This window comes from Cryptotermes secundus, unplaced genomic scaffold, assembly GCF_002891405.2.
Source record: "Cryptotermes secundus unplaced genomic scaffold, Csec_1.0 scaffold2579, whole genome shotgun sequence".
Lineage (NCBI taxonomy): Eukaryota > Metazoa > Arthropoda > Insecta > Blattodea > Kalotermitidae > Cryptotermes > Cryptotermes secundus.
In genome coordinates, this window is record NW_019732878.1 from 83,126 (window position 1) to 106,115 (window position 22,990).

The 22,990-nt window shown below is 38.8% G+C and overlaps 1 protein-coding gene across 1 annotated transcript; it reads right to left on the reverse strand.

Annotated features, from left to right (window-relative positions):
• Positions 1–493: 493 nt before the first annotated feature.
• LOC111867854 (adenylyl cyclase-associated protein 1) lies at positions 494–22,094 on the reverse strand. The gene is made up of 8 exons (XM_023858055.2): positions 21,752–22,094; positions 17,891–18,089; positions 16,476–16,561; positions 15,099–15,352; positions 12,753–12,922; positions 11,008–11,217; positions 9,443–9,586; positions 494–1,464 (listed from the first exon to the last, which is right to left on the reverse strand). The coding sequence occupies exons 1-8, from the start codon at positions 21,868–21,870 to the stop codon at positions 1,381–1,383; spliced, it is 1,266 nt and encodes a 421-aa protein (XP_023713823.1). The 5' UTR covers positions 21,871–22,094; the 3' UTR covers positions 494–1,380.
• Between the last annotated feature and the right edge of the window lie 896 nt (positions 22,095–22,990).

The following is a 22,990-nucleotide window of genomic DNA, read 5'->3' on the forward strand; positions in this document are numbered from 1 at the left end:
TTCATAATGACAAGGTAGAGAAATCATGTCATGGCATATTCTTTGAAGGTGGCTTCCTTCCTTCAGCATATGGGTTTTCATGACTTTCCATCCTTGTTCCTGTTGTCTCTGTATCAGTTCCCTGATGATGCAGCTGTACATGCCTAGTGTCATAAAGCATTGGTCACTGGCTAAAGGAAACCGGAAATCTACCTTGGCAGGAGGCCTACAGTCCTGATGTACTTGACCAATACAGCTGAAGGTGAAATGAAGAAAGGATAGCAAGGCCACCAAAATGTACCATGTTTGCTTCACAGTGTAGCATAAAAAATGTCTTGACATCATGAACCTCACTGTAAAACAAAATTTGGGATGTGGGTAAGATGTAGCTTGAACTTAGGAGGTTGTGTGTTGAAAGCAAAAAGGTTAAGAATCTCTTGTGGAACACAGGACAAGCCAAATATACATTCCAGATTTAAAGGTTGGTATCAATATCAGTAATAAACATGGCAAAAATGTAGACTGGAAGACAACACTTCCAAAAATTCCATTTACTGTATCAAAGATGAAACAAGAGTCCACATGGTGACAGTTCATGGTAAAAGCATATATAATACATTCACACATAAAAATATCACATACAATAAAGCATACAAGCTTCAAAACCATTATTCTGGTGTAATGATGGGATTGGAGACAGCAAAATGGAAAGTAAAATTATTTATGACCTAAATATATAAATCCTGGTATTATTCTCTCAAGGTTAAGACAAGGACATCTAGGTCAGTACAAGGAACTAGAAAGCACAACCCACTATGTTAAAAAAAGTTTCCTTATCAATTCAAAATTATGTTAGTCAAAAATTGTTAATATCTTATCCAAAACACACAAAGTCCAGATATATTAACAAATGTATTATAGTTTACAATATTTAACTCCATGGGTTTCACCCTATTCAACCAGTCTTTGGACTGAACCCTCAGTTTTGAATATTCCTCCCACCACCAGTTCTGTCTAATGGGAACAAACTGAGACTCACTGTCAAGTTGCAGGATCTGTAACCAATGCTTTCATCACAGAACAAATTAACATTAAATGTAATTCCAATTTTCACATCACATAATTTCTTCCCTTGAAAGAAAATATTTCACTCTTTATCAGTAATATCCTTAGCAAGACATATTTTACACCATATAATTATTGCCAAACAAGAGTCTCAAAGTTTTAAAATACAATCAGGTTCTATTATGGTTTAACAGATTGTGGAAAATTAATACAAGGTTAAGAAATCAGGAATTGCTACACCGGTGTTCTGGAGGGTAAGTCACGCAGTATGCTGAACATGACAGTGACATCTGTGGTGAAGACAGCCAACTGGTTTTCTCTCTTCTAATCCTTGCCTTACCCATTGTTTTCAACCGCTACTGTTACCAAACCTTTGGGATTAACAGTGGTCTTAAACTGTTCTGGAATAGGAAACTCCACCTGTAAGAAAACATTTTGCAATAATACAATGAAACGATGGCATGCAAGAGGTAGGAGTGCATGTTTATCTTATATTTTCCTTAGTTTGTTTCTATGTCAACTGTAGAGTTTATACAGAATGAAATTAAAACTGGAACAGTGTTTATCAATTGTTTGTCATGACTAAAATACTATTACTGTGCTTTAACTCTACTGTCTGTTATGTACCAATAATACAAACAATATTTATTTAAGCCACATTTTTTCCCAAAATATTGTGGTCAAAAACTTGGGTGTGACTGACAGTTTTGTGAAAATGGTCATGGACCTATCGATAAGTGAAACATTTTCTGTGAAAATACTATGTACAACCTCTTTGAGATTAACTAGTAAGAGAGAATAACAATTCTACTGATTATCTCTCACTGTACAAACTGAAGTTTCTGCTGTACATATTGGTGCAAATGCTGGAAATTGGTGCAACTCTTTTTCTTTCTCATAGAACTATGCAAAAGAAAGGCTGAAAATATAACTTACAATATTTCAGGAGTGTCTGTTGTTAGCTCATGCTTTGGATGATGCCAAATTTATTATCAGTGGATCATGTTTCATGCCAATTTCTTTATCCATACTACAGTGTATTTTCTTCTTGCAAGGCAATGGTTTTACACAAGCCACAGCACTGCCCAGTAGACTGTACCCTTACCAATGAAAAATGCAGTAGTGGTTCTTCAGCATAGGGCCAACTCAGTCAATAACATGACCAACTGTGTGTTGGACATTTGATTTCTGGCAGGTACAAGGATTTTTATCTTTGCAAAATGATTCAGGCACTCACCCTGCCTGGCTATCAGGGGTATAGTTATGGGGAACACAGTTCACAATTAATCTCTGCTTTGTGTCAAATTTAAGAATGTATGGAGCTTAATTTCATTTCTCCCTGTACTTAGGTTTTCACTGACTGTTCAAACAGTTTTGTGTGAGGCCAGCCAGCTAGTGCAAAGGTCTAGAATGCATGGCATTTTTACCTCCATGCACACATACATCTTCACAACACAGTACTTAAGCACAGGAACAACATTAACTTCCATTTACTAATCTCAGGTTTTGAGAAGTAACATTACCAGTCTCTGAAAGCTAATAGCACTGCTACAAAATACCTCATAGTGACACAGTATCACAATAGTATTTGATGTAAACATGAATAGGAATTATATTCATTTCACAAAACAGTCAAACCCCATTCATGACAGCTGGCATGGAAAAAAAAAACCCTAGTGCTCAGGATAGGAGGCCAAGTGGGCCTCAGTGCTGGTCTTGACACAATGACAATGCAAACAACTCTGGTCTCTGTCCAACACTAAACCTCTGCAAACTAGTCCAGAGCCCCAGTCAATTACCTGACAAAACTATCCTAGCTCCTGACAAATATCTTCATATTAAATATTAAAACAGAAAGGTGCATGAAAACTAAACATACAAATTCTTGCAATAAGTGACCCATAAGAAGAATGAGAATGGCAAATCAAAGATACCACAGAATTTGAAAACACATACAGGCCAGCCAAATGCAGAGCTGAATGGCTAATAAAACCTCTTCAACCATTCACAAATGAGTACCTTCACCTCAAAGAAGGGACCAAACCAATATGAGTACACTTCTTAGCTTTATCAAAATACTATCACAATAACTCATACTAATTATTGTAAAAAATATAAAAATCCAGTTTATGCTGCATCTTCTTCCTACATTTCATTGACATTACTGCCACAATGTAAATTACTGTTGTCTCCACAGGTGCCTTATCTCTTTGCCACTGATAATATCCATCCATGTGACAGCTGAATTGTTCTGTGGGCTCCGGATGGACTGTTTTCAGTAACCTTAGTGGTAAGGCACTAAGGAATATTATAAGCAGTAAAGTTGCATGGCACTGGGGGATTTCCCAGAAGACTTGTGGTTAGGCACTGTGAAATGTTCTTAGCAGACTGGTGGTTAGGCACCAGGGATTTTTCTCATGAGACTAGTGGAAAGGGCCAGGAAAACAGTGACAGACTAATGGTAAGGCACTGCCTAATGATCTTAGCAGACTAGTGGGAGTGTACTGTCATAGAGCACTGGAGATCCAGGATAGAAAAATGTTTCACTAAAACCACTTTTTCATCATTAAGTAAGTCATATGTCATTCAATTTGGAGGTATTTGCAGTTGACTAAATTGCCCTGGTTATACGTGTTTAATCCAGTTATAAAGGTTGTAATAAGATGGCAGAAATATAAGCAAATGGTAGCTACAAGAGATGACATACCATGGCATGGTGATAAGACAGCAGAAGTGAAAGCAAAAGATACCCACAAGAGTTGACACATCTCAACCAGCCTATCTCTGTAAAAACAATCTGTGTATGCATTTGTCAACATAGGTCAATACTTAATTTCAATTTTATTATTTGTCACAATTTCTGGTAAATTCTAAAGGTAAAAGAAAATTCTGTGATATTGTTTTATTCTGTAAGAGTTGTGTACCAAGTGAGCTAACACAATACAAAATTTACTTCACTGAACATTCTTTCTATGTGCATACACATATTCCTGTGTATAAAGCTTTGGAAAATTCATTACTGCCTTTAAGTTGACCAATATAACTATTTGTGCCACTTGTTTACAAGACATACTAAATTAATGAAGCACAAGTGTTACCACAAATTCCACTGTACATCTAAAAACACACCTTAGATTCAGTCTGCCTCCAACAACAGCAATGTCGATAGAGAGACTGGTTATCCTGAAATTGGTGAGACCAATTTGTCCATCTGGTAAAACTGTTTGTTCCTGTTTTTGAAGTTCCACACTATTGCTACTAGGCTGAAAGAGACTGGGATGATGGGAAAGAGCAACTCTGATTTATTTGGGGAGTCCTAACTCAACATCTTTGCAGGAAGACTGGAGAAAACCAAACTTCCAGTAACTAAAATGATTGGCCAATGTCTGGGGGAAGTCAAATTCCATCCTCTAAAATAACAATAGGCAAAAAAAGGCTAAAAATGTCTGGTAGATCATTTGTATCTGTATTCAAATTACACTTAAAATTCTCAAAGCAACAGTGGTAAGATTTATCTGTATGATTTCAAGGGAAAACACGATAGAATCATGGACCAGAAAAGGAATATATGCTCAACAATTGGTTAAAATATTCTCTCTTTAAGAATCCAGGCTGCATAGGGGCCCATCACAGTGGTCCTACAATCCAAGTATAAAAAACCAAACCCAAAAACATATAAATCTGTATATGGCAAAAAATATAACTAATTTAAAATCAATTGGGACAGCACAATATTGTTCAAAAACACCAAAAACATTTTAAATGTTCTTACAATCATTACTGACGTCATGGTACAACTCATCATAGAACATACAGTGTAAAAAGACGAAATTAAACAGTTAGTCCCCCCCCACTGTGTCTTATGAGCTGAAAATCACAGGCTGGATATATGGGATACCAATGTTGGATCTGAGAGTCTACCGGGAATAATACATGGCAAATGGATGTCAAGCTGCTCAAGAAGCTGGTAAACACACACACACCAAGTTGGGTGGGGGACCCTGATTTACAACACATACTCTTGTGGTAAGTTTTGTGAAAGACTGCACCAAAAAGCAGATGATGAGGCAGTGCTGACAGCTTGGTCACAAAACTGTAGAGAGAGAGTTTCTTATGCAGGGAGAATGGAAGTTCTCCATATTCCACATACAGACTCTCCAGAGGCCTGGTAAGGAAGGAGCAAATGGCAACGTGAATCCCGGTGTTGAGGACAAGGTCTGGGATGGACAACTTGGACTTCACCGAGAAGCCATAAATGAAGCTTCCATAGTCCATTTTAGAGCAGATCAGGACACAGTAAAGTCAAAACATCTCCAGCCAGTCTCTGTCCCAAGACCTGCCATTTTAAAATGTTAAAATGTCAAGAGACTGTTTCCACTTAATGCGGAATCATCACAAGTCAGATTCCCATGAGAATCTCCTGTCAAGAAGGCTTAGAAACTTGATGGCTGAAACTAATGGCAGAGTGCTCTTCTTGAGGACCTGACCCTGGGGAGAATGAAACCCCTGCAATTGTAAGAAGCATACATACTGAGTCTTTGCTGCGAGGAAGGAGAATGTGTGTTCTGCAGAGCCCAGTGTGATATATGATTGACAGCAATCTGTAGCTGATGCTCTATTGTTATGCTCCCAGAACTGTAATAGACTGCACTGTCACTGACAGACCAACTGCATTGAACATCCCACTGATCACAATAGCGAGAAGGTTCACACTTAAAACAGACCCTTGTGGTGCCCTATTTTCTTGTTGATAAACAGCAGAAGGAACATTATGAAACAACACAGAAACAATGATGATGGGGAAAGGTCAAAAGAAATAGTGGCAGCTGACCCCAAATATTACCTCAGGAGGAGTCCTTAGGGTACTGCATCACCATGTTGTGTTATATGTTTTCTCAAAGTCACAGAAGACTGAAAAAATGAGTTTGGAATGCACTGACAATGTCTATTTAGGATGTTATGGTAGTACCATCAACCAATATGCCAGATATGGAAGGCAACTGCACCTACCTGACATGTTCAGTGGTTTCTTCTAAACAACATCTGAACATGTGGCCCTGGAAAGCCTACATACAAGCACCTCCCATTAAGGATGCCTGGTTTCAAGCACAATGATGCTGAGCCCTGGCACAGATACACTGGAAGGAGATCAAATTCTCCGCTGCATGCTGAGTGCTACAGTACCTCAAAGCTCCCTTCCAGGAATGAATGGTGCTGTAGCATTCATCCTCCCAACAGATAATGCAAGAAAATTGTTGAACGAAAGAACAAAAGATGGGAACATTAGGATGCCTGCTATACATCCTCCCCCATTAGAAAAGGGACTAACCTACCTTGATGGGGCCAGGTAAATTAAAATTTCTTGTCATCGGATGAACATGCTCTGGTGCAGTTCATACAGTGAGGTGGGTTAAGCCATGGTGCCTCACCATGCTCACTCTTATTGCAACTGCATACACAAGGCTAGACGCACCACTGCTGTGAGTGCCAAAATCTCTGGCAATGCATCAGGTTAAGAATGTAAGGATGAACTGAGACCACTTCATACTTCACAGTGCTGGGCAAGTTAGGAATTTCAAACATTTGAGACACAGTTCTCATAGGGAATGGTCTGTCATCCCACACCCCAATGTTGCTTCTGATATTCAATGATTGGAAAAATAGGTCTGAATGTATTGGTCAGACATTCCAGCCAAGGAGTCAGTGGTAGCAACTTCCTGGGAGAAGTTAAGAGATGTGTGCCTCACAACATGAAGAGGATATAGAGGAGTTTCACATTTAGAAGTGCCTCTCCTTGTTTCTCATAGCAAAGACTGAACACAAGTATCTTCAAGAATCAACCTGTATTTATAATGTGCCCACCCATACAAACTAGGGCTTTTTGAATATAAAATGGATTGATATCAAGCAATCACTTTTCAGTATCCTTAAGTTTAGATGTTACAAATTCTGAGCCCAGTATTTTGACACTGAATGTACAAGGTGTATCGAAAAGTTCCCGGACTAGGTCAAAAAAGAAATTCTAGCTTAACTTACACAATTTTGGCTGCCATCTCCTTCAAAATAGTCTCACTGGGAAAGTATACAATGATCCCATCATTGTTTTGCTGTCGAGTATCGCTTGCGATTCCCTTTGGATGTCAGACACTATTTCGAAACGTCATCCCTTCTGCTTCATTTTCAATTTGGAAAACAAAGCGAAATCACAGTGGGCTAAGTCCGGCAAGTAGGGAGGATGGGGGATGACAACCATGTTGTTGTTAGTCACAAAATCTGTGGTTTTCAGGGAGACGTGGGCGGGCACATTGTTGTGATGAAGGAGCAATGTGGCACATGTTCAAATTTTCTGTTAAGATCTCCTGGAAAATTCCATAACTAATCCAAATGCTGTCTGTGAGCTCATAGATTATTTGGCAACGATCTTCTTGAAAGAGTTCTCAAATTTTCTCAACATTTTCTGTCGTTTTGCTGGTGTTTGGTGGCCCTGAATGTTTGTCATCTTCAAGTGACATTTAACTGGCCTTGAAACATGGATATCATTCAAAAACTGTCTGGTTTAAAGAATGTTCTCCAAAAGCCTAACAAAGCATTTCAAGGTTTCGTTAGTGGGTTTACCAAGCTTCACAAAAAACTGTTGCTCAATTTTGCCATCCACTGCAGACAACACGAAGTCAAAAAAGTGTGCATGTAAAAGCAATGCATGTTCACAGCGCAGTGTCACGTGACAGATTGATGCAACAGGCTTTTGGAAGTGTGACCCTGGCCTCCCCTCTCATCTTCTTTCACAGAGGCAGTTACAACAGTAACAATCTGGGAGCTTTCCGATACCAACTCGTACCTAGAGATGGGTTCAAATTCTTGGCAGTTGTAGGCTGTGGTGGTCAAGGGCTACTACCACTATACGACCTGAAGAAATACTTCAGGGAAGTTATCCTTCTAGAATATCACTGAAAATTGCAAACCTAAGTCCTACACCACGGTGAACTCCAACTTTAAGATGCCTATCAGACGAATAACCACCTATGGCTCCTCATTCTGTATCATGCATATGTATATGTGGCTTCAGAGGAGTTGCACACCTGTCACCAATAATACATCAGAACAATACAAGTGTAAAAGTGTCTATGCTGCGTGGGCCCCACACAACATAAGGTAGTATGTGGGTGTACATGGCTTCTGGTCAGGGCTCTGCACCTAGACTTGAATACAGGGCAGTGAGATGGGTCCATTCAACCTTCATCTTTTGAGTTCCCTAAGCTGGAAGTCATTCCAAAAATGTGCAACAGCACCACAAAGACAGGAAAGATCCCTGCTGGTAAGACCAGAGTTACATAATTGTTAATATCATCAGCAGCAACAGAAGATGCAGCAGCTGAAATGTGAGCCTCACGCCTGTTTCATCTTTGATCCTCTTTTGGGTTATCTTCAAAAACTAAAAAGTTCTAGGATCACATACATTTTAAGAAAACCACATTTAAAATCTGACACATCTTTCAATATTCTTCAAAATAATCTCCTTGAGATTACAGAATTCAGAACTACATTTTCAACTTACATTTTATCACTACGCTAAAACAGTAGAAAACTGACAAAGAAAATCTTCTCTTTTCCTAATATGAGGCAATCATATAGAGATAAGATCTACATAATTAAGTAACTCTTACTTGCATTTCACCACCTTCAGAATATGAAGCCATAATTTTTTCCTTAAAAAGACACAATCCATCAAAAAGTAGGCAATAACATCTTCAGGCATTTCTGCATTGCACTACTTTGGTGAGAAGGGGACTCAGACCCCACTTCCCGTAATCTACATTACTTTATCATTTATCATAAGACTGGCAGAAAGGAGGAAGCAGTTACTGTGATGAACATTCAAGTAAGATAAATACAGGGAATTTCTTAACTACAGAGTTTCATGGAAGATCACATACAGGAAACTGCTGATTATCTAGTATCAAAACATTCAGAATTTTCATCCATGAGAGTCTTGATGATCTGTGATCGCAGCAGAGGCTAGTCAAATTTGTGTTCATATTAAAACGTACCCCTCCATCAACTGTGTCACATAAGAAGACTCCCATACAAGAACTAGTGAAGAAGTGTTGTTTTGACTTTGAAACAGAAAGTGGAAATATGTAAAACACTGAAACAGAGCAAAAACTTCATAAAGACTGGGTTTATGTGCATGACGGGGAGTTTATTCCATAATGCACAGTTAAGATATTTATCAAGACTTATCAAATTCTCATGGGGAACATGATAATACAGGAAAAATACTTCCTGTGACAAGTTTCAGGTTCAGAATTGGCTAGACTGAGTCAAGTAAAGGGTATTCACAGTCCAGTCTGCCAACTAATCTTTCCACCAAGGCATATAAATTTAAACTGATACTCACGAAATCACCATTTCCTTTGGGCACTAGGACATTCATTTCAGACGATTTGGAGGATATAATCTCTACATCCAACGATTCTTGGCTCAGGTACATCTGGCATCCATCAGTTTTATCAACAGAGATTGTTGGTACCTTGCCTAGCACCTATAATCAATCAATCAATCAACCAAAACCATCCATCCACTTTTAGGCTAAATTTAAAATCATAATTATTGGAGATGATTCTGCCAAGCAGTAAGACTGAATGACATTAAAATAAAGACACAGTAGATGGCCCAAATTGTGGAGTCAACAGATAAAAACATTAAGCACAAAAAACAGTACAGTGATAAGGATATTTAATGAAATGATATAGGTAACCTTAACAGCCAGAAAAATGGATATTATTAGAAGGAAGAGGAGAAAGCAAACAGGCTGAAGATGTAAAACGAATGGCTGAAGTGGAATATACTGCGGAACTGCATCAGAATTAGCACTGCTTAATATTATATTTAAGCATCCTGTTGCATTGAGGTCCCACTAATAGTCTAGCAACTGTTCCGTCTATAATGCAACAATCAATAACACTGATTCACACTTTAATCCACACAGCGGTCGTTATGTGCAGAAGATATTATTAAAACTATTAAATTAAAAAAAAATATATGTATTATTATAATGCTACATGTTTCGGCCATCTTCAGGCAACGCTTATGTTAGGAATCCTGATGCACTGCGCACTAATCGAATATCATTCCTTTTATTACTTTCATTTCGTTTTTGATGTTTCCTTCTTCGTATCTTTATGTAGTGTGGCTGTTTCTGTATTTCGCTGGTGTGCTTTTGATTGTATGTATTAAGTGTGCCTTCGCATTCACTGTATAAAAGGAAAGATATCTGATTAGTGTGCAGTGCATGAGGATGCCTGAAGATGGCCTTATATGGCCGAAATATGTAAAAGTAAAGTAAAGTTATCCCTGTAACAGGCTGTGAAGGCCCATAGGGTTCTGAGACGTTGAGGGTCCCACATTATCTAGACAACTGGCTCAAAGATGGTGGTAAGGTTGTCAGCCTTACGCGCCAGCCGCACTTTACTTCCCAGGGAAATTATTTAATTAATTCCTGGTACTCATTTCTGTTAGAGGCTGAGTTGACCCCAGGGCCATAGTGCAGCTGGAACGATTAGGTCAATTGAAAAAAATCCAATGACCTCATCGGGACTTGAACCCGTGACCTTCTGGCTTGTAGCATAGTGCCCAAACACTACGCTACCGCATGCAGAAACTCAGTCAAATTACAGCAGTTCCAGTTCACTTTAAAAGTGCTTGACTCGATATATGCGTCAAATTGACCCATATTTTAATTGATTTTTTTACTCCAAATGGCCTGCAGAACATGTTCCCACAGTTTAGCCAATATGTCGCAGAACACTGTATATAACAAGATCGTCCAACAAACCATTTTAAATATTAATATTTGAACATACTGATGAGTACACACATACAATCATACAATGAACTGATTTAAAAATACAATCAAAGTTCTGCACCTTGTCAAATTTTAAAATTAGTTTTAGTATGACAAACCTGCATTTGCACAGACTGGCAGTTGACAAATTCAACTGATGAGACAAGGCTGTCAAAGACGATTGAAGATTTACGACATGAATCAAGGAACACAGAGTTTAATTTCCCCTTCACTGTAAGTGTTGAATCCCGACAGTTGAACATGTACACCACATTGTTCATTTCAACATTATCTTCAATTACTAGAGAATGATTGCCTTGATGGTGTTCCTGCAACATACAAAGGATAAAACAAAAGTGAAAAGATGCATGAGTTCATGGCAATTAAATCTGAGTCATTCAGTTTCTCAAAGAAGTTTCAATGTGCAATAAATATGTGGAACTACAGTATATTAGTTACCAAAGTAGCTAGTCACAGGCTAGAAGATGTAGATTTAATTAAAACAAGAAACATTAATTTTTCTTTTTGCCATCATGTGCAGGTCAGCTATGATAACTATACATTACTGTGAAAATGACTTGGTACAAATACTTGTACTGGGTTACCTTGTGACTTGGATACAAGACATTACACTGCATGCAGTCTTGCAAGACTGGAACAGATCTGATCAATTCCATTAATACCTGATATACTTTTATATTCATTATACATTTTATACATTATCACATTTCAATGGATCAGTCTATATATGTTTTAGTCAACTCTGTTGAATTTCACCTGATGATGACTGCATGCAATTGAAATGTGGTGAACAAAAGAGAAAATTAAAAATATGGTTATTATATTATGGCATGACATCTGAAAGGTGAAACAGCAAAGCCAGGAAGACAGCCACTGGTAGGGAGCAGCTCTGTAAACACATCCACTAGAGCGGTGATATCACGCAACATTAGGAAGGCAGCAGGAAATTGTTGCAATGCGTTCCAGCACCAGGCCAACATTGACAGTAAAGTGGAACAAGTGATACCAGGTCACCCACATCAACAGAGGAACAATGTTTTCTGTTGGGTTCCTGCAAGGGTACGTCTGGAGAATTGAAACGCAGTGGAGTCAGTCCCAGTCAACAGTCTACAGAGAGTCTGCAGGCAGACAGACAGACCACTGTTGTGTAGCAACATCAAGTTAGTTGCAAGACAGGCAACAGCCAACAAGAACAGAACCTGATAAGCATGGAAGCTGAGAGATCTACAGCATTGGAGGCCATTACCAGACAACCACTGGAGACAAAGCAAACTGAGACAATTAAGTGCATGCTGTAAAGAACTGCAGAGTGTCTGAATTAGTGACAGTGCTGTAGTTACTTGTAGCTACAATTTGCAAGTGTGCAATAAAATCAACTGCTAATCCAAACCCTGTCTATAGCCACTTATCATGAGACAATGTTTTAATTCTCATCACATGAAAATCCTTGTTACTGCACAATTAATTAAAATCCACCACCTTATTTGAATCCTACAATGAGAACGCTTTATATTGAACACTGAAGAAATCAATGAAATCTGCCCGATAAATGGCATGTTATACAGATTTAAATATGCTATACCAAAGTATGCACTTCTGATGTAGGCTGACAGGCAGAAAATCTCCCAGGTGCTAGGCAGCTGGCACAGTAACTGAATCAAGTCCTGTCAAGGCAAGCTGAATCCAATTCACTATAATGCTGCAAAGGCCAGTCCTCCAGCATCATTCTAGTGACTCATACAGAAGTATACAGGAAATGTAAGAAAAACAAATGGTTCTGCTTTTGCAGCATCTCAGCAAGCCAGATCTGAATGGGCAGTGTACCAGTCTCAATGCCACTCACCACAATCCACTTCTTTCCATCCTTGTAAAGCGTTGGTGTCTTTTCAGCTGGCTTGGGAGCACTAACAGGCCTATGAGTGTTTGAAACAACTGGTGCTTTAAAGGGAGCAGGACCAGCCCGCAATGCAGCATTCTTGTGCGTCTGCATGTCTGGTGTCACATGCTTCAGTGCTGTAAGGAAAATCACAAGTATGATGTGCTTAGTCAACTAAACTAAGCGTTTATTCAAATAACTTCTAAAAAAAAAAGATAAGATAAAGGTTTTTGAATAAACAAGATTACAAACATCATTAACTCACTAACTTATACATTCAGATAAGACCTTCAACTACAACTCCGTGGTTCTAGTCCGCAAGTGAACACAACCTAAAAATAATAACAACAAAATAAGATTATATAATATATTTACCCAAATGTAAGATACTGTTTAAGTTAACAACCAACCAACATTTTAAAACAATCACACAGTATTCACCACAAAACCCTTCGAGTGCCATATGAGACAAAATTCTTCCTGTAAGTAAAGTGAACTGAACATTGTACATGACAGAGGAGTCAACAGATAAACAACTTTATTACATAGTGGAACCTAGTGGGTTATTACACAGTGATGATGATGATGATGATCAATAATAATCAACAATACTGGCCTGCAGCAAACAACAGAATTTCTGACATCACAATAAACTGAAAATTTAGAAGCATGTTAGATATGGCAATAGTAAGAGACCATCAGCAAGATTTTAAAAAAAGTGCTTATGAGAATATTAGAATGGCTGATTAGGGTACAAAGTGTAAGAACATGAAGAACTGGACACTTTTCAGTCCGATGATCTTCCTGCTTGCATTCTGAATTCTAATGCACATGTTATTCATACTGCCCCACTGTAGTTCTATAAAGAACTATAATTACACTTTTTAGGTTCTATAGGTTCTACATAATCTAATTTGCATCTCAATTTCTAACAAAATTGTATTGTAATTTTAAAACCTCAGGCAAGTTCTACAATATCTGTATTCAAATCCATTTGTAATTTTCTCATTATCTAGTACAATTAACGCTCTTAAAGAATTACTGCTCTTCTGTAAAGGATATACTACATTCAGTTTTGTCAGACTCCTGCTATCTGGTACTCGAATCCCTGCTTTACTTCTCCCCACATGACTCCTCAAAAGAACAAATGATACGAACTGGGAAAAGATGTGTCATAAGACCAGAAAATTGTTGGCAACATCAAGAAAACCTTTTATTTCTTAACAGTGAAAACTGCTGATGCACAACTGCAGTCTTTCCAATTTTCCCCTCAAGACTTGAAAACTGTGTCTCTGCATCCATGCAGTTTCTAGTCAGTAACAGATATGTTTTGCTTCATTAACTGCACTGCTGCAGACACCACGGCCTCTTAGTAATCACAGTACATCTGATGCCTATGGCATATATGAACACACATGTCACATATCAAATAAATAAACTGAACACAATGGTTTGGATCTGAATGAAAATTACTGTGGTGACAGTGAATGATGAGCCTGCAGTTAACAGTAATAATGGCATTCAAAACGTTTTAGTTTTAAGCAACAGTCTGTCTGCACACAAACCAAGAGAGATGGAAAATAGAAATTGTGTTTCAATGACAAAGGTAAGAAGCTGATGATCCTGTAAACAGTGTAAATATAAACAGTACTGCATATTTCCTGGACATTTCTCTACACTCTGGTCTTTAAATGATTCAGATACGTGAATTGGTCTAAGATTTATTTTTATGAAAAGCTGTTTTCTCACAAAGTGTTCAGTGGCTACAGACAGGATTGTCAACCAACCAGCCAGTTCTCCAAGTGATATAGTTTATCAGTATGAGAAATTCTGTTTCATATTCATATTTAAAAGAATATGATTAAATATGGCACACAGTGCATTATGAGACTCATTATAAACTCTATTTTCATCACAACATTCTCTACTTGGTGGACAAGTTAAAAGCACTTCTTGTAATAATATTCCACACTTCCTTCCCATCATTGCAAGTACAGAGTACATATAATACAGCTGGACCATTCAGTTTTATTTATTCAACAGGCAGAAAACCAAGGATGTATGAACTCTCAAATTAGTAACACCAAATAACTTACACACCAAGTGATGGATGTCCCACATAAAATCAAGTGTTAAGTGTATGTGAAGCATGTACGAAGTAAACATAAATGCAAATGTCCAAATGGATAAAAGACAACAATGACAAATGAGAAGCACGAATATAAAAGGGTGGACTGAAGATGCGGACCATTTCTATGAAGAGTCATGTGATAATGGAAATAATCCCCTCCCCAAAATATTGTTCACACTTACTTGAAGTAACTGCTTCACCCTTGTTTATATCTTTGAAAAGGGCTGATCGGTCCAAAGAACCGTCCACTGAAGGAGCAACATCTCCAACTGGCAACAGCGGAGGAGGTGGGGGAAGGCCTGGTGGAGGTGGTGGCACTGTAGCAGTCCCTTGACCACTCCAAACTAAGCCCGTTGTGTGATATTGTTTTACAAACTGTTGGAGTTCTGTCAATGTCTGAATCCAGGATTTCACCCAGTCCACATGGGTCTCGTTCCTTCAGAACAAACACAAAGGGCAAAACAAAGTTAAGAATAAAGAATTGGACTTTGCATTCCACCATTTCCAGCTCTCATACAACAGCTGCATGACATTATTCTTCATGCTATAAGAGAAATAAAACAGAGATATTAACTGCAATAAATAATTATCAGTATGTTCCTTCTCCTACAGATTTTTGCCACACTTTTCTGTCCCCTTCTTAGCTCTGTGAGGGACACGCCTGAGATACAAGTTTCCAGCACTGTCCATATTCTCATCATAATTCCAATACATTATACTTGTGTCTTCTTTCTACACCCAAACTTTTAATATAAACTAGTGTTAACACCTGCTGTCAACACTGTTTGGAACTAGAATGTGGTCAAAGTGTAGCATCTGTTGGAAAACATTTTCATATCACTGACTTTCTGTCGGAGCAATTCAAGAAACCAAGTAGCCATTATGACTAGTGATAAAATAAGCACACTGAAGAGTGCAGAAGTACTTATTAAAGTCATGATTCATGTGTAGAAAAAGCGGAGAAATGAGAAGTACAGAAGGCAATGAAATGGAAGATGAAGCAGCGATCTATTATGAGACACTGCCTGACATCATTGGCCCTCCGTAAATGTACAACTCAGGCTCACAGACTCAAGTCAAGGGATGGGCCTGTGAATGACCTTGAACCTGTAGATACACCTGAGGATGAACGAAACCAGTAGCCATACAGTACTGAAGTTACTTTGTAGTACAGTGTGTATTTTCAAATTACCATATTATGCTAACTTTTACTCTTTTTAATATGTGTACAATACATATGAAGCCATTTCTTATAGTATGTATGTGCATACCAACTAGTTTATAATGAAAACTTGAGCTTTTGTACATGCATGTTTCAGAGGCTGATTCCTTGTACTGATTAATCCCCGCATTATCAAACCCTATGACAACATAGTTTCGATACCGACATTAAACAACAGAACACAATCACCATGTTAAACAAGGGACTACTGTAGCTGAAAGAACATTCTCTGCCTTAGTGCTGTGCACTTTCTTGCAGAATTTAACTACCAAATATTGCACATATCTCCATCAATATCAGCAGTTCTTTTTACCACAAACAAACACGGTACCCTTACTTTTCTTTCCAGTCTTTCAGTACACGGTTAGTATAGAACTGTCCAGCATCCTTCATTTCCTTCACATAAGGAACTGGGACTGATGCCTGGAATGGAGAAGCAATCTTGTTAAAGTATAAAGTATGGCAATACATACATTTTATTCCAAAATTCGTAATTCACACACATTTCTAACAAAACACTGTAGTCAAAAACTATGGTACATGATTTATGCAAGCCTATGAAAATGGTGTCTCACTGAAAATATTAATGTCTGCTTGAACACAGCACAAAAGAAGAACAGAAGAACACTTTGACCAAAAAACTTGGTAGGCCACACACAGGGTTAAATGCTAACAAAAAAGAAGCTTCAAAAGGACCTGACAAATTACAAATACCAGAATCTCCAAAGATAATTTAAAAATTGTAACCAATCATATGGCACATGGCAGAGAGACTTACCACATTTCCAGCCAGAATAGTGGTTCTCCCTCCAGCCATAATATCCCTTCTGCTACAACATTATAGAGTCTTGGAAAATCACAGAGTTCATACAGAATGTAAGTGGGAAATCACCACCAACTAACAATTAAATGGGTGACACTGAAAACTAACGGAATAAGCCTGCCTGTGAAAGACCAGTTAGTTAGAAAATACTAATATTAAGGTAAAGGTAAAGTCCTCCCTGCGCTTAACTAATTAAGCACCACACCATGAAGGCATAAGGGGGGAGTAGATGTAGCACTAGTTGGAGGTCAATAGTCAGCTCCATGACTTGGCCGCTTTAACCCTGGGGAAAGAGCCCCTGGTACCTGCTGAACAGGGGGCTGGGTGGGCCCCAGATGCTAATGTGAATGTGGTATGAGCAATGTAAGTTCTTATAAAAAGTCCTCAAATTCATTTCACCTAGCCAATCAACAGCTGCAGATGCCACCTGCAAATGTATGGCAGGTTTTTAAGACAAATTTGCATTAAGAAGCCTGCAGAACTGTAGTTCCTTCAAACTCTCTGTGACAGCATAATAAAATTTGTTTCCTTTTCTGGTGGGTAATGTTCAAAGCTTGGACAACCAAGTCCACCAGGTGAGTAGTGAGAACACAACAAAACCAGAGACAAAAGCAGCAATAACCCCCCAAAACTGTAGTAAGAAGGGTAAGATGGAAGAAGCTGCTAACTGGATTTAAATCATCCTCTACTAGTGTGCTGACAGCCAGATATAAACTTGGTACTAATGAGATTAATATGGTTAATGCCAAACAGTTGGACCACTGAACCAGCTTGCACGGATGATAAAGGTCAAAGCATAAATAAATTAAATTCAAAACATGGAGAAAAACAGGAACAAAAACCAAACAGTTCATGGGCCATATTACTGATGTTATTCTTGCTCCTTAAGAATCCCCAAGTCCCTTTCACAGCAAACAGGAAACACTCACCACAGTAACCCAACTGAGCGCTGATATGCTTGCACTAACTGCATTTAAATGGTTGAAATAAGGCGAACCACGATTCTTCTCATAGAAATCTATGACTGCTATTATCTGTGCTGATGTAGGCTCCAGGAGCTTCATAATGTCAGACTGGCTTGAAGGGGCCTTAGACTGTGATGCCAATGTCAAGAACTGTGATTGTGCCCTAAACAAATTCAGGAAAAACATAACAAATTTTAACATGATGTAACATAAGAATTTCCATGACAACACGACACACATAAGGCAATGTACAGTAAAAAATTCCACTAATAAGAGTTCCTGGCAATTAACAAGAGAAGTTGAGAAGTTCTTAGTGAAAATATTTACTACTCCCTAGAACATAACACGATTTCCAAATATGTCAATTTTGGGTACCACATCCTGCATTTGTATGGGGGGGGGGAGGAAGGAAATGTAAAATTACCCAGTATTTAAGTACCACATATGAAGATGTATGGAGAATGGCTTCAAATGTTTTTAAACCCAGGATCAGATTGAGGTGTGTGTTCATCCTCACACACTGCCCATCTTACTCTAGGGAAAGAAACCCTATACCGACTGCATAGGAGTCTGGGTGGGCCCTAGAGACTGTCTGAACACTGCTGAGAAAAGTAAAATCTCTGCTTCTATCAGGAATCAAAACCCCCAACTTACCAGCCAGCCAGCCTGTAGTTTAGTGACTACTGAATGAACTTGAACATACGCTGCAGACTACTGCCTTTTGGGATGTGATGCTGCATAGTTTGGTAGGAATACACCAACTTTTCATGGTAACCTGCTACCTCCATCTTCGGGTAGAATTTTCTTCTACCCTGAAGCTGACCGCAGATTACCAATAAAAGTTGGTATGTTCCTACTGAAGTACATGGGTTGGATAAATATGTAGTAGCAACACTGCTGTAACATGAAAGATGTGCATCAGGTGGCACTAGCACCGTCTGTAGCTGATAGCAGAAGTTCAGTTGAAGTAGTGCAGTGAGTGGCTCTGGCTGTGTTTCATTGAGTTGCATTGTGCATCATCTTGAAGTGCAGGAGCCCAGTTCAAGCACCCTAACAACATGTTTATGAAACAAGAACAACACTCCTGGATAAAAATTGAAGTTGCACGAAAGTCGTAGTGCACAAACCTGTTATTAGGAACTGTGAAAAGCATGTGATGATGCTGCTTTGCCATTTCGCACAGTGGCACGATGGGTAAAATTGTTCCGTGAATGGAGGGATGCCATTCAGGACAGCCATCGTTCAAGATAACCCCAAGTTGACAACAACGCAATTCAGCTTCTTGTTTCTTTGCCGGATGTCGATATTCGATGGGCTGCGTGAGAGTTAGCTACTGAGGTAGGCGTATGTCACAAAACTGTGCTCCACATTATGCACGATATTCTTGGATACTGCAAAATTGCAGCGCGTTGGGTACCCCATACAATATCCGAGGTGCAACAATGGCAATGTTATGCAACTGCACAGGACTTGTTGGACCAGTACCAGAGGGAAGGTGACGACTTCCTTTGGTAGGATCGTCACTCTGGATGAAACTTGGGCTTGCTCATACAAACCACAGTTGAAGCGACAATCAAATGAATGGAAGCATCCTGGCTCTCCTTGTCCAAAGAAAGTGCACCCTACACAGAGTAATGTGAAGGCGATGTTCATTATGGCATATGACACTGATGGAGTGATACTGCGCCACACTGTACCTCAATGACAGACAGTAAACTCTGCCTACTACTGCAATTTCCTGCATAAACATCTTCATCCAGCACTCAGGCGAAAGCAACGACACTTGTTGGCAACGAACCTCATCATCCTTCATAACAATGCAAGGTCTCATACTGCTGATGCTGTCAAGGATCCCCTTTGTCGCTGGCAATGGGAGATACTGCAACATTGCCATACTCACCCGATACGGGTGTGTGCGATTATGATCTCTTTGAAAAAATGAAAGAACCACTGCGAGGGACATGTTACAACACAAGGGAGGAGATTATTCATGCTGTAGGGCGGTCACTGTTGGACATCAACAGAAGTGGATGCACTGATGGTGTACGACCCCTTCCACAAATTTGGCAGAAGGTGGTATACATGGGGGGCGATTATATTGAAGGAATGTAAGTGTGTTTACCTCAGGTAATAAAGTCATTTCAGAACTATACAGGTGTTGCCACTACTTTTTATCTGACCTATGTATGCAGCATCACATTCCAAGAACACCTGAACCCTAAGTTTCAGGGAGCCCCCTTCAACCTTCAGACAGCCCAACTCTAACTGAAATATTATTAACATTGGAAGTTCCTAGTGTTGTAGATGTGCTTTGCTGAGAGATGTAACAGTACACATACTACACCAAACATAGTCATGTATTGTATTACTGCTAAAACTAATCAAAAGAGCAACATTGCATAGAAAATTATCATCTGAGGTCTTACAGCTAAACAATCACTCATGTCTTTGTGCAGTATCTGGCAACTGGCATGATGGTGCATGTAGGCCCAGTCCACTATATGATGTAAGCAGATTTATATGAAAGAATCACTGGGATTCAGTTTATTTTATGGTGTTTTACTAGTGAGGTGCTTTCTTTGTCAGCAAATGACAAGAAAATAAATTTGCTCAGATTTTTCAGAAAGGCGGTTAGAAGGTTCTCAGAAAAACAGTGAAGAGCAATGATATTTCCGTCTTCTAGTATGACATAAAAAAGCTAGAGTTTAAGATGAAAAAAATTTTGGAGTATCCAAGATAAAAAGGAATGTACACATCAAAATTATGCTCATCTATTTCACTGCTTTTATAGCAAAGAAATTATATGTTCCTCCAAAATAGGGTCAACCACACACCCTACCTTCAAACTTCGGGTAGTTTATGGCAGGAAATTCATCAAGAAATAGATAAAATCCTTGAATGCACAACTGGATTTTGCAGCATGGCAAAGTGCTTCCAGCATAGCAATTTTTGACCAAAAACTAACAAATACACATCTTTGAATATTCAGCAGACTCGCTTGATTTGGCCTCATATTACATCCTTCTTGTCCTTGAAACTAAGAACCTGACTGAAAGGCTCTCATTCTGAATCACATGCAGGTATTCATAGCAATGTGACAACAGTACTGAAAGGACTTCAAACTGTTTCTCCAATGGACAGATACACTGGAATATGTATATAAGGCCAGCAGGCGGAGAATTAGGAAGGCAATTTAGTTTTTGGTCTGTGTATGTATCCCATTAAAATTTCTTCTGGCTCTTCAAATATGGTGAGTATGTACATGCTTCATAATTTGTACTCTTTCCTAGAAGTGTCAGAGTGATGAAATCAAGGAAGATACAATCAGTGGTGCATGCAGAATGAAACAGAATGAGTGTATGCCTATAAACTTTTAGCTGAAAAACCTAAAGGGGAAAGATCACTTGGAAGACAAGAGCACAGGCAGGAGAGTACAGACTGGATTCATCTGGCTAGGAACAGGGTTCAGTTGGCAGCTCATATAAATACAGTAAAGAGGTTTCAGGTTCCATAAAATGCCGACACTTTCTGCAAAAGATATAAGATTAATAACTTGTAAAGAGGGGATCTGTTTGTTGAGTTGGTTCAAGGTGAATATGTAATGACATATATACAAGGGAAAATAATTTCTGCCTCTGTACTCTGGGATATCTGTAGTGCAATTAGGTTTGCAAAAACAGATTTGTATCTGCAAAAAGTGAAAACTAGGGCCAGTCAGGAAAGCAAGACTATGAAGAATGCATACTCCATATCACAGAAGATGTTCTTACCCTCAAGTAATCACATACCTATCTAAAACAATTTAAATGTGCAGGAACAACTTACTGGAAGGCTTTCTCAACAAGTTTCGCATGTGTGGCCACATCACCACCGAGTTTTGCTGACAACTGCAAGTATTGGGATAGCGAACCTTGTAGGATATCATTGAATGCAGCGACACTCATCTTGTGTGTGGGCTCCTCTGTGAGTTCTGATGGTGGTGGGGGTTGCTGCAATGAAGGCAGTGGCAAGTGTTCTGAACCTGAGATTTGAGAAGCAGGCTGCCTGAACAGCGATTCGCTCGCAACCCCAGCAGTTTGCTCCAAACGAGTTGTTACTTTCTCTAAGCGAATCAGTAGAGATTCTAGCTCAACAGCAGGGGCATGTGGCTGTGACTCTCCTTCACAACCTGCACACAGGAAGCACAAACTACAATCATAAAATTATTCAGTCACTGTCCACTGATGAAATAAACTGCATGTTACATATGAAAGCATACACTAAATTTTTATAAATTAGAAGGTAATAAACAACGACTTCATAATTTTAAAGCTGAGGGTAAGAATTACATATCTGTCTTCACTTTAAACTGTTAATTAACTGAGCGACCAACTAAATAGTGTGGATCTCTTGAGAAGATATATTTGGGCAAGAAATTCCCAGCATTTTATGGGAAGGGAAGGTTCTATAAGGGCCACATAAACATTATCCTACCTTCTATGCCTAGGTTTCAAATGTGGTTCTTTCCTTGAAGTTTTGAACAATTTTACATGCATTTTTCAATCTCTACATGAATGCTACACATTTATAAATCAACTATGCTGATGACAAACATGTTAACCCCCTTATCACATAAATGTTCATGTGCAAATAAACATTTTATTTTTATTGTTGCTTCAAGTATTTCGGGAAAAATTAAAACCATAAAACCCTGTTCTAAATTTGAATCTGACGTTCAGCTTGGTAACTACACTTACAACTGACTGTTTTGCACCTTAATCAGGACAGTTCAAACTTTGAATTGTGTCACATGATCAAGCTAAAACAGCAAGAAAACAAAATGCCAGCAAATACTGGATCACAGCTTACTCTTATATTGCAGTTCATTCCTTTACAAAAGTATTCCTCGCATTTCTCTCTACTTACACTTCTGACAGTGAAAATCATGATTTATGGTTAAGGAATGGTACTACAGCTCCAAGATTAATATAGGGTACTTGAATCTCATGGTGGCCATATGTGATCTCTTCTGCATATCACACTAGGCAGCTGCAGCTGACAGACCTTCACCAAACATCTGATCAA

Coding starts and splice junctions, on each gene's coding strand:
- LOC111867854 (XM_023858055.2), bottom strand. CDS start 21,870: ATGAGTGTCGCTGCATTCAATGATATCCTACAAGGTTCGCTATCCCAA. Junction 15,353..16,475: donor CTGAAAGACTGGAAAGAAAA/GTAAGGGTACCG, acceptor TTTGTTCTGAAG/GAACGAGACCCATGTGGACT. Junction 1,465..9,442: donor CCAAAGGAAATGGTGATTTC/GTGAGTATCAGT, acceptor GTTTTCTTACAG/GTGGAGTTTCCTATTCCAGA.